This window comes from Camelus ferus, chromosome 7 (genome assembly GCF_009834535.1).
Source record: "Camelus ferus isolate YT-003-E chromosome 7, BCGSAC_Cfer_1.0, whole genome shotgun sequence".
NCBI classification, from domain to species: domain Eukaryota; kingdom Metazoa; phylum Chordata; class Mammalia; order Artiodactyla; family Camelidae; genus Camelus; species Camelus ferus.
The window spans coordinates 45,664,017-45,679,482 of NC_045702.1; the positions used below are offsets into that span (position 1 = coordinate 45,664,017).

Here is a 15,466-nt window from a genome sequence, read left to right on the forward strand (position 1 = left end):
GTTTATACCAGCTTATCAACAAATATTAGCTCCCTCACATCCTATTTCTTATCACAAAAAAAAAAACCCTGCAAAACTTATAACTTCAGAAGGCAAATAGCTATTTAAGATTTCAAGTTGAAATCATTTTTCTTATAAAGAGTTAATTATCCATGAAATTAAATATTTATGCATTCACGGAAGCAATGTGTTCATACTGTTAGAATAAGAAAGTGGCTGGTCTAGAAATGAAAAGACATTCTTAATGTCTTCACAGCTGGTGTTTTCCTATCTTGGGAATATTTTTAAATCACCTTTCACAATTATCTAGAGAAAATAGGGTACTGTAAGTTCAGTTAGGAAAAGAACATGCAGTTGAACGTTTGTGTTCAGGCGTGTAGAGGCTGATGACTGGTTGAGATCCTCACTTGTAAGTAGTTTGGCACTCAGAACATATTTTCCCTTAAAACGAGATCACAAATAGTGGATTGTTTCCCAAGTCGGGTGATCCACTGCCCCGGTTTGCCTGGAACTGAAGGGTTTTCTGGAATGAAGGATTTTCAGTGCTAAACCTGGGAAAGTCCTGGGAAAACCAGAATGATGGGGGACCCTTCAAGGCCAGCACCCCAAAGTGATCTGCCTGTGTCAGTCATAGCTGCTGGAGCCCTTCGTGAGAAGCCTGCTATGTCAAGTGCAGAGTTCGTTCTGTTACACTGCTGGGCTCCACACTTGATCTCTGACAGTCGCCTGAGGCCCCAGGGGCTGAGTGTGGGAGAAAAGAGAAATATCTCTCCTGTTACACTTCGCCACTTAGACCCCAGTGTAGCCTGTCCTCTGCCTAGAATACCACTTCTTCCAAAAACATGGTACTTTTAGTTTTGTTGCCCAAACGAGCCCCTCATTTTCAAGGTGGAGATGTGAGTATTAAGAGAGCATCAGACGCCATCCTATCCCCGCCGCCACCGTCTTCACTCTCATCCTGCTTCCCATTTGTATCAACTCAGACAATTGATGCTGACTCCAAAATGGATGGCCAATCACCAGGTCCCCAGACAGCCCTCTCAGAATCCCACAGGGAGCTTGCTTGGGCACCAGCACAGCCTTTTTTCTAAGGATATAACGAACTTAATAATGACCTTGAGATCCACAGTAGTAAAGAGCAAACTATTGAACAACTGCCATTCACCAGAGTCCACTTCGAGTAACACTGCCCTCTCCCTACACACACAAGTGGAAATGATTTCAGCCTCCCCTGTTCTCCCATGGTAATTACTTTATGCTTCTATTTAAACCTCAATTATTATCTGCCTTGTAGTACAGTCACTTAAGCATGTGTCTATCTCCTTCATAAATTGCTAGGTCTTTAAGAGCAGAGAAACTGTCACACTCATCTTTATATAACTCTTAGGATCTAGCAGAGTGCCTGTCACAGAGAGACTATTCAATAAATGTTTCAGGAATTGATAACATCCTTGGGACTCTAGAAACTCATCAGAGATCAGCTGGCTCCATTATAACTTGGTCAATAATTCAGTCTGTTAGGAGGAATGACTATATTAAGTATGTTCTTGCCAACATTGCTTATTCTTGCATGGAAATTCACAGGCCAGTTAATTTAGCAGGTCACTATGATTTGAAAAGACTTGCCAGCGATAGAAAAGATGTAGAAATAAGAACAAATAACATTCAAGTTATTCTAGGCAAACTTTAATTGAATAATCATTTGAACGATGCTATTCTCCCAAGTAGATGATATTCAAAGAGCAAGGTGTTACTGAGTGAGAAGAAAGAGTAAAATGTGGTTTTTATATTCTACCCAAAGGTTCTCATTTCTACTTTAAATTGCTTCATAATATCATAGTGAAGCAACCAAACTAATGAATCAAGTCAAATTTCAAACAAGTACATTGAACAAATCAAGTTTCAAACTCAATTAACTTTTGGGAAAACAAAGAATCCTGATATTAGAATTAGTTTGGGAATTAAAGGAATCTGTGTCTTGTAGGTAAAACAGTGTTGTTTTTTTTTAAAGGACCAAATCCTTTACAAGTTTAAATATCAAAATAATTTGCCTAAGGACAAACTAGAGTCACCCCAAATTAGAATCAATACATTAGTAAAATGTGTAATATGTCAATAGAGCATCTTTATAATATGTCAATAAATTAGCAACGTAAGTGGTAACAATTTGCGAGAACTCCAAAATTATCATTAAACTCAAAACCAGGGAAGAATTATTGGTGACCTAAAGGTATTTCAGAGAATATTAGAACCACAATATTCAAGGTTGAAAAGAAAGTTCTTTTTGAACTTGATACTAAAGGTAATCTAAGGTGAATCAAATGCCTAAGATGATAAGAAAGAATACTCTATTAACCAGCAACTCTGAGAGCACCAGGAAGTTGTGGGTAATTAAAGTCCTATACTTTTGTCAAGGTCCTGCATAGATGGTACCTACATCTCCCAAAGGACGGCGAATAATCCTTTGAGGTTGTTCACCAAGCATTGCATTGGTTCTGGCTCCTCCGGGATCACTCCCAATCATCATAATCAACCCAGACTGCACTGGTTCTCACTGTGCACCTACTACATGTCAGGCAGCAAAGCAGGTATCATCTGCACAATCACCCTATTCCCATCACTGCAAAGCGTTTCCATCCTGCAGCATTAGAACAAACTCAAATTGATAGCTACTACTTAGCACATTAAAAAATGAGCTGGGGTGATATACAATTAATTATATGTTATTTCACTCCAATTTGAAAAAGAGAAAAAGATCGTGTGATTTCACACTGTGCTAATTAATAGGCAGAAGAAAAGGCAATAGTTTCATCGTGACTATATCATAATCCTCCTACCCACAAAGCACAATGGAAGAATATTCCACTGAAACATCTCATTCAAAGGGCTGCTTTCCTTTATGATGATGGGAAAGGTATTTGTTGAATTCGGATGACATTGTAACTGATTTCAATGTTCTGCATAGAGGAGAAAAACTTTGTTGTATACATAGTAATAAGTAACCATATAAGCATAATGCATATGTATTAGAAAGAAAGAAGGGAACAATTACTCACCCTCATATTGCTTTCCTGTCATCAGTATGGCATGTGGAGTCTGCACACAGGCCTGGCTTTGGACAGTCATCTTAACATAGTGGGAAGCCTTGTACTATGGTGTGGAAGTCCCAAACCAGTGCTGAGTGTTCCTTCTCCTTATGTCTGCTCCTCTGTCCTGACCCTCGTTTAGGCAGGAGAAAGAGGCTGAAAGGTATTTAGGAAACTAAAATATTGTAAAAAGAGATAGTGACTTGCCTCCTTCCTGAATTAGGGAGCAGAACCAATCCTAAAACATTTATTCTTTGAACTTGTAAGTCTGGCCCATAAGATCACGATTAAGATAGCTCAGGCTGAGAAGGCGAGTCCTGATTTGGCTAAATGAAGAATACTGTTAGAGGGGCTGGTTTTTCCCCAGAGCCAAGTCTATAGGAAGAGCAGTTGGGATTGGAGAGGGAGAAAATGCCTAGGAAAAAAAGAGGTGGGGGCAGCTATGGGACGTGATTTCATCCTGAACGGGATTTTCCCTTTATAATAGTAACTCAGTGGTCCAAGCCTAGCACGTGATAACTTTCAAAGCATAGGAATTAAGAATAATTAAAAACTACTCGAACTATGCATTGCTCTCTCCTACCCGCATGTTCTCTACCTCCTATCTTGCGTTCTTCATCTGGCAGTTGGTGCTCTGCCTTCAAACCTCAGCTCAAGCATCAGCAGCTCCAGGAAGTCTGACCTGCCTCCACTGCTCTACCTGCCTGGGGTGGGTGCCCCTTCACAGCTCCTGAAACACCTCATACCCATTTCCTGTTAGAAAGGGAGGAGATACCTCTGTCCTGAAGTACGGAGTAACAGCCAAGTGTACTGAATTCAAAGGGCTTGTTTTAATCTTGGCCAGTAGAGGCTTCTGGACCCTTCCTCCTCTATTCTCTTTACGAGCTCCCTCTGAATGAATTGAAGCTGCTCTTCTGACTGATTCTTGAGGCCACATTGCACTGTGGGCAGGGACGCTGTACCAGAAGGTAATAGGCATTCATGAGGGTCCCTTCTCTTCTTCCATCTGCTACTGGATGTGGCAGGCTGGCTCTTCTTGTCTATGTGGTTGTTTGGTTAAGTGGATTTGGGAGGCTGCCCACAGACCTCACTGTTCCTGCCACTCCCTGCCGGGATGCTGAGATCTGGTGTTGGGGCTGGGCTGCTCTAGAGGCTCAGGCAGCAGCCAGGCACCCTGACTCAGTTTAGGGCAGCCTTGCATTTGGCCTCTTTGGATACTTGCCCACCTGGTACTTTGTTCTCTGTTTGGCAATCGATTTTTAAATCTACAGCTCCTTTGTCAGGAGACTACAAAGGGAGGTATGAGTGGAAAGGAGGCACCTAACACCAAAAACTCTAACTCTCCCTTCTCTGCACTTTCAACAATGCACTGTAATTATCTGCCTCCCTCACTAGATGGTAAACTTCCTGAGAAGCTATTATTGAGCTTTATATCCCAGTCCTTAGTGCAGGGTCCAGCTTTGGGTGCTCAAATAATGGTAAGTGTGTGAATGAATGAATGGATGAATGAGTTTAGCCATTCTGGAACCTGCTTTGTCCAGCCAACCCTGGCCACCCTGCTGACCCACCTCTGTGTTGAGCTTAGCTGGTCACCTCACCCAGAATGTCCTCAATCCCAGCTCAACATTCACATTCTCCATGAAGCCCTTTCTAGCTAATTCTGCCCACACTCACCCCCTTCTCTCTCTCTTTTTTGTTGTTGTTGTTAATGGAGGTACTGGGGATTGAACCCAGGATCTCGTGCATGCTAATCAGGCACTCTATCACTGAGCTGTATCCCCACCTCTCATTCCCTTTTCTAAATGCCTTTCTCATGGTTTAGTACTTTGTTATTCTCTAATCTGTGCCACGATTATGTTCTTAGCTAGGTTATTTACATCCTGATCTTGACTTACTTCTTCCATGAGACATCAGTGGGCAGGGCAAAGTTTGCAAATAGAGCAGCTGCTGTCAAGTTCCCCTAATCTGAATGAGGTGGGGAAAGTCACTTACTTTCCCTGGGCCTCAGTCTCCTCACCTGTGAAAATAGAAGGAATAATCCCCAGCTTGAATATTAAATCCCCAGCTCGAGTATTAAAAGGATCAAAATAAAAACACAGTGGCATCTGTGAAAAACTTATACACAATTTATACCTCTTAGAATGTAGAATAAAGCTAAGATCAGAGGAGAGCTTCATAAATTCTTACAGATTTACTTGATAATGGCTATGTTGCTCACAGGCATCTCATTAATGAAGGTTGAATTGTTCTTACTGTAACTGGTTGGATTGTTATCATTATTTGCAATGATAGATGGGTGCTATGATGCCTTTAAACCTATTCCAGGAAGGGTCGTTAGGCTGAAAGTGTTTCAGAAATACTACTAGGGAATCTCTTGGAATATAGTTTTGCAATTTTTTTAAGTTTACTATTATTGAATTTCTTAAATCAAATTCTTGTTTCTTAGGGATGTCTTAGTCCACTTGGACTGCTGTCACAAATTACCATAGACTGAACGGCTTAAAAACAACACAGATTTATTGCTCACAGTACTGGAGGTTAGGAAGTCCAAGATCAGGGCACTGGCAGATTTGGTGTCTGCTGAGAGCCTGCTTCCTGGTTCATAGCCAACCATATTCCTGCTGTGGCCTCATATGATGGAAGGGACAAGGGACTTCTCTGGGGTCCCTTTTATAAGAGCACTAATCCCATTCATGAGAACTCTATTCTCATGACCTAATCACCCCACCTCCAAATACCATCACACTGGGGCTTAGGATTTCAACATATGAATTTGGAGGGACACAAACATTGTATATGGCAAGGGATTTATAACCCAACACAGGAATCATCAAAACCATCATCCTTATCCATTCCCTTCTATTACTTACAAGTAACATTATCTTAACTTGAATTTTGATCCCAGTATAGACTTACATGGAAAGCTGGGCAGAATTGTCCCCATTTCATGAGTGAGAACTCAGGAGTTTAATGAATTTGAAGGTCAGAGAACCTGGGAGCCGCTGAGTCAGGGCCACACAGCTCACGTGTTGTGAAGGTTCAGTCCTCTTTCTAGCAATACGAGGGGAAGAAGCAAGAAATCGGGGCCTGAGTTCAAAGTAAAATGTAGGCTGTTTAATGGTCAGCCTTTCAGGCATTTAGATGTGGTGGAATAAGAGGTTTAAACTTTTGTTTAAAATGCAAGTCCTGGATTATCTTTCAATGGTTCGTATACATTATTCCTGTTTGCTCCGCTCCATATAACCAAGACTTCTTATCTGATGATGAACATTCGGCACATCTGTGTTGCTGCCAAATGAATCTTTGAGTCAACCTTCTTTGCATAATACTGCTTCCGTAAAGCCGGTCTCCAGATATGCTAGGTTAATAAAGAACTTTGATGTTGTGTGATACTGCATTGTGACTTACTCAACATTTTAAGATTAAAAAAAAAAAAACTTTACAGATTGGCATTCAGTTCAAATTGCAAAGAAACAACAGTAAGGAGAAATTTAGGAAAATCACAGAACAGTTTTATCTTAGTTTCATTAAAGGAAATGATATTTTGTAGTATCATTGACCTCACTAGCTGAAGAAACATTAGAATTCTTTTTGAACAGAGGATATTTTGTGTAAGATTCCCTAAGTCGTGATGTGTACAGGATTTTTGTAAACAGTTTTAAGGCATCACATTAAAATATCTGTGCACCTTTTTTTAGAGTGTGATTCAAAGGACAAATACAGGATGAGATTCATTTTCTTTGATTTAGAAGTTACATGTAAGAATCTCATAACATTAAACTAAGCCCATGCAAATCGGTACATGAAGGCGGGGGAAAGCTTAATAACATTTAGCTAAATTAATTAACATGCCCCACGTTGTGTGAAAAGTAATCATCCTACTCTGCGCTTCTGTTTATGCCTCAAATTCTAAAGGTAATGGCCTAAGAAAATGTATAGATGTGAGCCATCTGATATGGTAGCTGCTGGAAATGCATGGCTATTTGAGTTCAGGTAAATTAAAATTTAAAACTCAGCTCCTTATTTTTTCCTGGCTACATTCAAGTGCTCAAAAGCCACGTGTGCCTAGTGACTACCATATTTGACACAGGAGACACAGGACATGTTGCAGAAAATGCTATTACACAGCAATCCTTTCTGCTGACAGCACAGGCTAACAAGGTTAACAAGGATGCCATATGAATAGGGGAAAAGTTCAGCAAATTGGTCCAAATTAGCATTGCCCTGCGCAATGTTTCCAAATCTTTCTGCCGTTCCACACAGAACATAGGACACCCCATGGCTGAGACTGGGTCACCACAAATCTTATCTTTATATCTTCCACAGCCAGCCTTTGAATATTAGTGATACAAACCTTGAATATGCTACTTGAGGGAGACTGTGATTTAATGAATAACTAAAAATAATTTTCACTATTGCAACAGCAGATTTTTCATTGAGGAGTGTACACTTTTGAATGCATGGTACTTTATTTAAACACTCATATATACAGTGATTGCAAAGGGAAACTCTGTGGAGGTGAGCACAAGGGCTACATGCAGTGGGAGAACCCGCAGACTAGTTTTACAGGATGAAATAAGGGTTGAAAAATAGGCAAAGACCGGAGAGCGATATTCACTTCCCATCACCACATGGAAGGGTCTTCCAGCCTGTCAAACACAAGAAGCAAACCTCGTAAGAAAAGCTTCCCAACTTCCTGGGAGGCTTGCAGGAGTAAGACATTCAGTTCTGAGCTGAAAGAGGATCAGAAACTGTTGAAAAGTCTCCTGTTGGCATTCTAAATAGGAGGCCATGTGAATATCAGAGCGAGAGACAGAGGCATAATGTACAGACCCAGCTGATTAGCTTTCACTCATGTTAAGGGGACTCTCAGGCAAATCTCAGAGGGAGTATTTAAAAGGCTCTGTTTTTATCAAAGAAGCGGAAGAACTCTGCAATATTTCTGAAGATCAAAATTACAGGAATCAGACGAAACTGTAATAAGAAAGTTATTGTTATTCACCTCTGAATATGCTTCCTGTGTTTTCCTGCAAGGCTTTTTATGCGGTAAGATGTTCTTTATTAGACTATAAAGAACACTTTTAAATAAAATAGCATTCACAGGCAACTGCAAGGCTGTCAAGTTTTATCTCCTTCTGAGTGCACGATTGAGGCTGTCAATCAGGGTGCAATTAACTCTACTTCACGCACCAACTGTGTCACAAAGCAAAGAGCAGCGGCAAGGCTGTAAGTTGGTCTGGGTGATTATATTTCCAACCCTAAGTGGGTACAGCTTATCCTAAACTTTTTACGGTGGTAAACCTCATATGCATATTCATAAAACATTAAAAAACACTGACTGCTTAGTATTTAAAAACTACCCTTAGGAGTTTTCCACCTGCATCTCTTGCATTTGCTGTTTAAGTCTGGGCTGGGGCCTCCAGGGACAAGAGCCCTGGAGCTTTATTCCAGTCCAGATTGTTGCTTCCTTCAGACAAACCTGACAACTCTAGACCCCACCTTCTCGATGGCTGGCGATTTCACAAGAGAATGGAGGAGGGAGAGCAGGAGGGAAGTGGTGGCATCCTAGGGAGAACCCCAATGAAGAGTGACACGTCGGTCACACTCGCTGAGCAAGTCTTCTAGTGACCTCTTCTGGGGAACTTGTTTCTTGATGTTGTAGAGCTCTGGGTTTAAGGCGGACAAGCCAGCACAGAAATGGATGAACCACATGCCATGTGATCTTACAGTGGGTATGGGACAGGAGAGCCAGTTATGAAAACAGAGGAGGTCTGGGCACCTTTTCACTAGCACTCTTTGTCCAGGGGCACTAGAAGATCCCAGCCTAATGTTTGACACCTAGATATTGGAGGGCTCCTCTTCCTAAGGCAGCTCCACACTCCAAGAAAGCCTCAGGGCTCCAGACAAGCCCCTAAGAAGAATGTGTCATTGAATGTTCATTCACTGAATGCAATAAATTATGATGTTATATCAGCTGAACTAAAATATGTCAAAAAGTAAATAGGAGCATCCCTCAGTTTACCTACAGCTTCATGTAAAACCAGGAAGACTGGAGTGAGACCCATGTGGGACATTTCCCAGGCAGTCGAGATGCTCCACATAGTGTATAAGAACTAAAGATGACCTCGGCCAGATACGGACGCTTGGTCATTTCAATGCAGAGATGGGGGCTTACTCTGTGCTTCCCCAATCTAACCCAGTTAGAAGTTCTTTATAATTTATCAGGTAAAAGTCACTTATATTTAAAAATTTTAAAGGAGCATCAAATAATTTGAGATAGAAGTATCACCCCACAGAAGTTTAGAGATTTACAAATGAATATGTGAAAAGAAATGTCCTTCCCACCCTGCTCCCCATCCCTATTTCTACCTAAACCTTCCCTGGTCTGGAAGATCCCATCCCAAAGCCTCCTCCCAGCAGCCCTCTCTGATTTCCCTTCCTTGGGCACTTGCCCTCTGCAACAATGCCCCGTACAAGCTGTTTCATACCTAGTTCTGGGACCATTTTCTGTGTTTTCTCTCATCAGGAGGTCTGCAATCAGTGTCTCAGGGCTAGATCGTTTTCCATATCTAAAAAAGGGAGGGCAGAGGGAGTAAAAATCCTTTAAAGCAAGTTTGGAGGAACCATAAAAACCTTTAGGGAAAAAAGAAAATTTGTGGTATTAAATCTAAAAGAAGTTTTCAGTCCATCATCTGCTAATGAGTAATCTAGGTGAATGAAGCATATATGATACAGAAACATAAATACGGTTTCAAATTTTACATATATATTTAAACTTTGCTTAAATACTTAGTAAATAACTTAGCAGATTATATAACTTAACCAAAATTCCTAGTCAACTTCTTACCTTTCTATACCATCACAACAATACATATATATACTTTTATAACTAGGTGACAAGAAATAAATTAAAATACACTGAAGTATGATTTTAAATGTTTCCATAATTAGCTATTGACATAGTCCTAGTGATACACGTCAGTTTAAATCTTAACAAAGAGACTGGATGGTATTTCAGAAACAGGCTTAGAAAGACTCAGCAGACTGAAGTTCTAGACTCACCTGTGTCTTTGAATCTCAGTTTTCCCATTTGTAAAAATAAAATCATAGCTCCTGCTTAAATTAGAGTCCTGGATGAATATAATGTCCAATGTAAGTCACAACGCTTTGAAAGTGACAGAGTGATGCACAAGACTGCACATTACTGCTGTTGAAATGCACCCATTCTTACAGCTGTGAACAGATCCTGGGTCCTACATTTTCTATATGTATTTGAGGTGCCGAAATCTAAAAATCTTCTCCCATGCTGTGATTTTAATCTATCCTGTAAACATAAAGGAATCCTGCTGGTCTGTGGAAATGTTCTTGGTCTCTTTTCTCTCATAGAAGGATGTAGATAGACAATATTTGAACGTGAGGTTATGTTTTCTTGCTAGGGTATATATGTTGCCGGCTCCCGGTGAGTGAGGACGCTGGGGTCTCTCACTCTTCCTGATAAAGGGTCTGACAAATCTGTACCAAGTAGTATTTTTTGAAGAAGCTATTTTGCCTTTTCTCAGAAAAGGCTTTGGAACAGCAGCAGCTGCTTTTTTTCACAAGTGAAAAGTTAGCCTGGCACAGATTGATTAGCAGTGGAAACAGTGGAACAAAGCTGACAGAGGGTATATGCAACTGCCTATCAAGCACAATTAAGTCTGAATTTTGGGAAATTTTTTCCTGTTATTGCTCCTTGGCTGGGACTCAAGGGATGCAAAAACAAAGCCAACTCTCCCGCCCCCATCATTTGTAAGATTTCCTCAGAGGTTTTCTGGAGTTGTGGTATCAGGCTGCTGCTTATACAGATTTATTCTGTCCATCAGTTGATTTTACCAATCTTAAATCTCTTGGGCAACCTTAACTCATTTATCTTCATCATGCTCCAGTAAATTAAAGAACTGAAGAATATTTTCTCCAATTTACTAGTAGAGAACCTAAGTCTGTAGGACTGGAATTTGCAGTTATAAGAGTCAGTACCCAGAGCAGCACTGATGACAGTTCTTCCATCTCTAATTAATTCTGGATTATCCTTCTTCTCGACAATGCTTTAACTTTCAAAGACAGCATCCCTAGAAAGATTCTCAAACCTGGCTGCACATTAGAACCAAGCTATGAAGCTTTAAAACCCACTGTAAAGCCCAGCCCCTTCCCCACAACCCAGGAGACTGATTTAACTGGTCAGGGGCACAGCCCAGCATCGGTATATTTTAAAAGCTCCCCAAGTGATAACAACATGCAACCAGGAGGGAGAAACTCTAATCTAGGGCTGGGTTTCTCAATGTTGGCACTCTGAACATTCTGAACTGGATAATTCTTTGATGTGGAGGCTGTATTAGGCTTTGTAGGACGTCTGGCAGCATCCCTGGTCTATACCCACCAGATGCCAGTAGTATCATCCCTACATTGTGACAACCAAAACTGTCTCCAGATGTTGCTCAACATCTTGGGGAGCATTAAGTCAGTCCCAACTGAGAACTGCTGATTTAGGGGATAGTAAAAGCAAAATGTGGCAGACCTATGCTCTAGAATAAACGATGCTGTTTTTGGAAGCAATGAACCAGGAGTATGTAGCTTTAGAACATGAACTGAGCAGAAAAATGGAAGAAAAGAGAATGATATCAGAGAGCCATTTATGCCAAATTAAAATGTATGTACACAAATGTAATCTTCAAAAATATGAACATGTGCATATGAAGGGATGTATGTGGCAGCAAGATGATAAGAGTACAGAATGGAGGTGATGGGTGCAGGTCATAAGCCTCTGATGGTTTCTAAGTAGGAATTTATATGAAGATGAGACAGAAAACTGCTTCAGGACCAATTCCTTCCCAACCAACCTGAATCTCTTCCCATGAAACTCAAGTCTCTTTCCCTTATTTTCTCCTCATCAAAGGTGCTGGAGAGCACCCTGACTGCCGGTGGCAGTGATAACACCCAAGGAAGATCAGTAGCAGGGCTCCAATTTAATCACCCCTAAAAAAAGCTTTCATGAACTATCTTAGTTTCATGATTTGTAAAATGGAGATAATTATACTCAATTCAAAGCTTTGTGGTAAAGACTGAACAAAATAATACCTAGGAAAACATTTTGAAATGTCAAAGCTTTCTACAATGGTAAAGCTTTACGGGGATCATCTTTGCAAAACAAGTTCTACTGCATGCTCTAACAAGCTAAATAACTAACAAAGGCTTTCCTAGAAAAAAAAAGTATCTTTTTTATTTGTACAAGTTATTTTCTCTGGTCTGTATGACAGAGTAAGCAAGAATTTGAAGCAATTAACTTTCTAAAAAGTCTATAAGATACAAAACATTCTTGCCTTTTACGATGATCAGATGTAAAATGATCAGACTTCAGGGATCATAAACCAATACTACTCAATTCTGCCACTTTCGTGTGTTTCTGATTCTAAAGAAATTGGTACTTTAAAAAAAGATTTTCAGGGTGAAACAGCTTTTGATGAAACAGAAAAAAGAAAACTTTAAGAAAGATAAACTCCCCCTCCCCCTCTTTGGATCCTTTCCAGCTATTCCCTGAAATATAGTAAAAAAAAAAAATAAAAAACCAAAACACGACACTTTACAAAACATAATTTAAGTGTGTTAAATGACATCAATGATTGTAAAGGGCTCATTGCTTTCGTCTTATTAAGGTCATTTGATCTCAGTAATTACAATAAGATATTGAATGATTCAAAACTGAGAAGAATCAGTTTGGAAACAAATTTTTAAATCCTGTGTTATTTGTAAAATAGTTTGGATTTGATTTTGTACTTAAGATTTGATGTTGAGAGTGAAATGTGGCCTTTCATTTTAGCTTTCTAGGGGTTCAGAATAAAGATGACAATTTCTCAAATTACATGTAATCCCTCGATTCACCCTAGAGTGAGGAGACCATTGTAAGTTTCTTCTTAATGAAGCACCAAGTGGGCATATCCTTTTCATAATTCATCCTCTATGAAATGAAAAATGTCTCAGCATTTTAGACCAACTGTTTTCATGCTAAATCTTTACTAATTAGGACCAGGGTTTCACGTAAGGGGCTGAGACTGCAACAAAACATTGTACAGGAGGGAAAATAGCTCTAATTGTCTTTTCCAATCTATTGTCATTCAATTTGGTCTGGACACGTTGAAAAATCTGGCGACCCAACTGTTTCTTCCCTGGTTTGTGCTGTTGTTTTCCCAGACACTGCTTGATCTTCTCCTTCCAACCCCTCCCTGGCACCCTCCTGACCCCTTTCACAAGGTACTTTTCCAACCAGGTTTCCAAATACTCCCTCAGCTGCCCTAAGAACAAAAAAGACAAGGGGGTGGGTGAGAAGAGATGGTCAGCTACACCACCTGGGGAACCTGAGTCTGGGGATTAGGATTTTGTGTAGTTTTAGAGGGAACGTACTCAGTGCTCCGCGCAAACATTTACCGAGAGCTGAGTATGGGCCTGATACAACCTGCCCTGGGATACAAAGAAGAAAAAGACAGGTTTCCTGTCGTCTAAGGTCCCAGCATCTCTGGGTGTGTAGGGAGAGCGTTCTGGAGTCGTTGGTCCCGCGTGGCCCACCTACCTCTGCCTGGTGATGAGATTTATGTAGTGTCGCAACGCGGAGTAGTATCTGGCCAAGTCCTCCGCTGGCGCGTCCTCCCCAGGATTGTCAGGCTTGGAGGGGTACGCCTCGGCAAGCGCGCCCAGACACACGAGCAGGGACAGGGCGAGGGTCAGTCCGGACAGCCCCAGTCGCTTGCTACCCAGCATCTGCGGGCACCGAAGACGCAAAGGAGGAGGCTTGGGATTCAGAGGACACACGCTCCGCATCTCCTTCCTTTGCTCCCCGGGTGCCCATCCCCTTGCTACCACCTCCCCACCCACAAACTGGCACTCGACCCAGTCACGCAAAGGCAAGCGGAGAGTGGCGGGTACCACCCCGCGGATTCAGGTCAAGATCTGCTCTGGCCCGGCTCCCCTGCTCCGCCCGAAAACTCTGAGCAACTTCGGTCAAGTAGCAGAGCCTAATCCCGCGGCAAAAGGCGCAGAGTTCGGGGAGCCCGGGCGCAAGTTTCCACACTTAAAAGCCAGATTAGAATTTCCTCCCTCTGCGTTAGGACTTAATGCTTTCCTACCCTCTTCCCCAGATAGGAGAAGTTTCTTCTTTACTACTTTTGGTTTGCCCGGCTGCAAGAACTTGACAGAGATGGCTGAGAGTAATTTAGGGTGGCAATTTGGGGGAGATGGAAGAGAACTGTGCTCGGCCAGTCTCAAATAATGGCAAGGAGCCGGTCTTCCAAGCTCCGAGAATTCCTCAGTCGGGGGCGGGGGGGTGGGGGCTGCCTGGGAAACCACCCTCCAGGCGGAGACCCCCGAGGAAACTGCAAACTGCCCTGGTTTGGGGGGCGTGTTCTCCCTCCATATCCGCCAAAAGATAACCCAGAGGGACAGTTCAGCCCGGAAGGTCAGGGAGAAGAAAAGGGACAAGGAGAAGCAAGTGGAATTCAGCCGCCAAGAGGGGCTGGCGCGCTTCGGCGTGGGGAGGGCGCAATGTGTAGGAAGTTGGGGAGTCGGCCCTCCCAGCGCCGCAGGGCTCTGCAGAAGGTGAGATGGAGCCCCGGGCAAGTTCACAGGAGCTCCCCTACCCACTTCGCTCCCGCCAAGCGTGCGGGTCCTGGCACTCACGGTGGCGAGGTGGCGAGCTGGCGCGCGGGCGCGGCTGGGCGACGAGTGCTCCGCGGTCCGGCGCGTCTCTCCGAGGGGTGAGAGCAGGTGGATGAGTGTCGAGAGCAGGTTGCAACAGGGCTTTTATGATGCTCCCTCGCCGAGGCGGGAGGGGCCTCGGGCAATCACGCTCGGTGACTCCTACTCCGCAGCTTCCCGCCCCCGAGTGGCGGGGGTTGGGGGGAGGGGGCTGGAGCGGCTGCCGCACGACTGTCGGCTCCGGGAGCCACCCACACCGCAACTCTTCCGCGCCAGGCCCTGCCAGGGGAAGGGAGGGCTAGCACGAGGCGAGTGAGGCAGCGCTCTCCGAGGGCGCTGGACCACGCCAAAGCCCAAGTTCCTGCCATCCTGCTACGGCCAAACCTCCCTGTCCTTCGCGCCCCCTCTAGTCCTGCCAGAGATAGGAGCCGCCCAGAGCATCTCTGTCGCCTGTCACCGGGGCTACCAACCAGTTGGGCGCTAGACTCGGGGGGCACCTGAATCCTCTACTTTGTGGAGCTTCTCCAGGATCTGCGCAGCAACGGCGCTGGCACAACTTTTAAGCTCTTTAGGGGTAGAAAACTTGGTGCCCCCCAGGCTTTTCCTGCACTTAAAGCAGGTCCCAGAAGCCTGGCCTAAGTCCTAAGGGGCTGAGAATAGGC

The 15,466-nt window shown here is 43.0% G+C and overlaps 1 protein-coding gene across 1 annotated transcript; it reads right to left on the minus strand.

Annotated features, from left to right (window-relative positions):
- Positions 1–7,536: 7,536 nt before the first annotated feature.
- On the minus strand, positions 7,537–14,965 carry NPY (neuropeptide Y). Its single transcript, XM_032483847.1, has 4 exons — positions 14,787–14,965; positions 13,684–13,871; positions 9,575–9,655; positions 7,537–7,735 (listed from the first exon to the last, which is right to left on the minus strand). The coding sequence occupies exons 2-4, from the start codon at positions 13,869–13,871 to the stop codon at positions 7,711–7,713; spliced, it is 294 nt and encodes a 97-aa protein (XP_032339738.1). The 5' UTR covers positions 14,787–14,965; the 3' UTR covers positions 7,537–7,710.
- Positions 14,966–15,466: the final 501 nt, after the last annotated feature.

Excerpts from the sequence above, each read along its gene's own strand:
- NPY (XM_032483847.1), bottom strand. The coding sequence starts at position 13,871 with ATGCTGGGTAGCAAGCGACTGGGGCTGTCCGGACTGACCCTCGCCCTG. Across the intron at positions 9,656-13,683 it reads AATCTCATCACCAGGCAGAG|ATATGGAAAACGATCTAGCC; the intron begins GTAGGTGGGCCA and ends TCCCTTTTTTAG. Across the intron at positions 7,736-9,574 it reads GAAAATGGTCCCAGAACTAG|GCTGGAAGACCCTTCCATGT; the intron begins GTATGAAACAGC and ends TGTGTTTGACAG.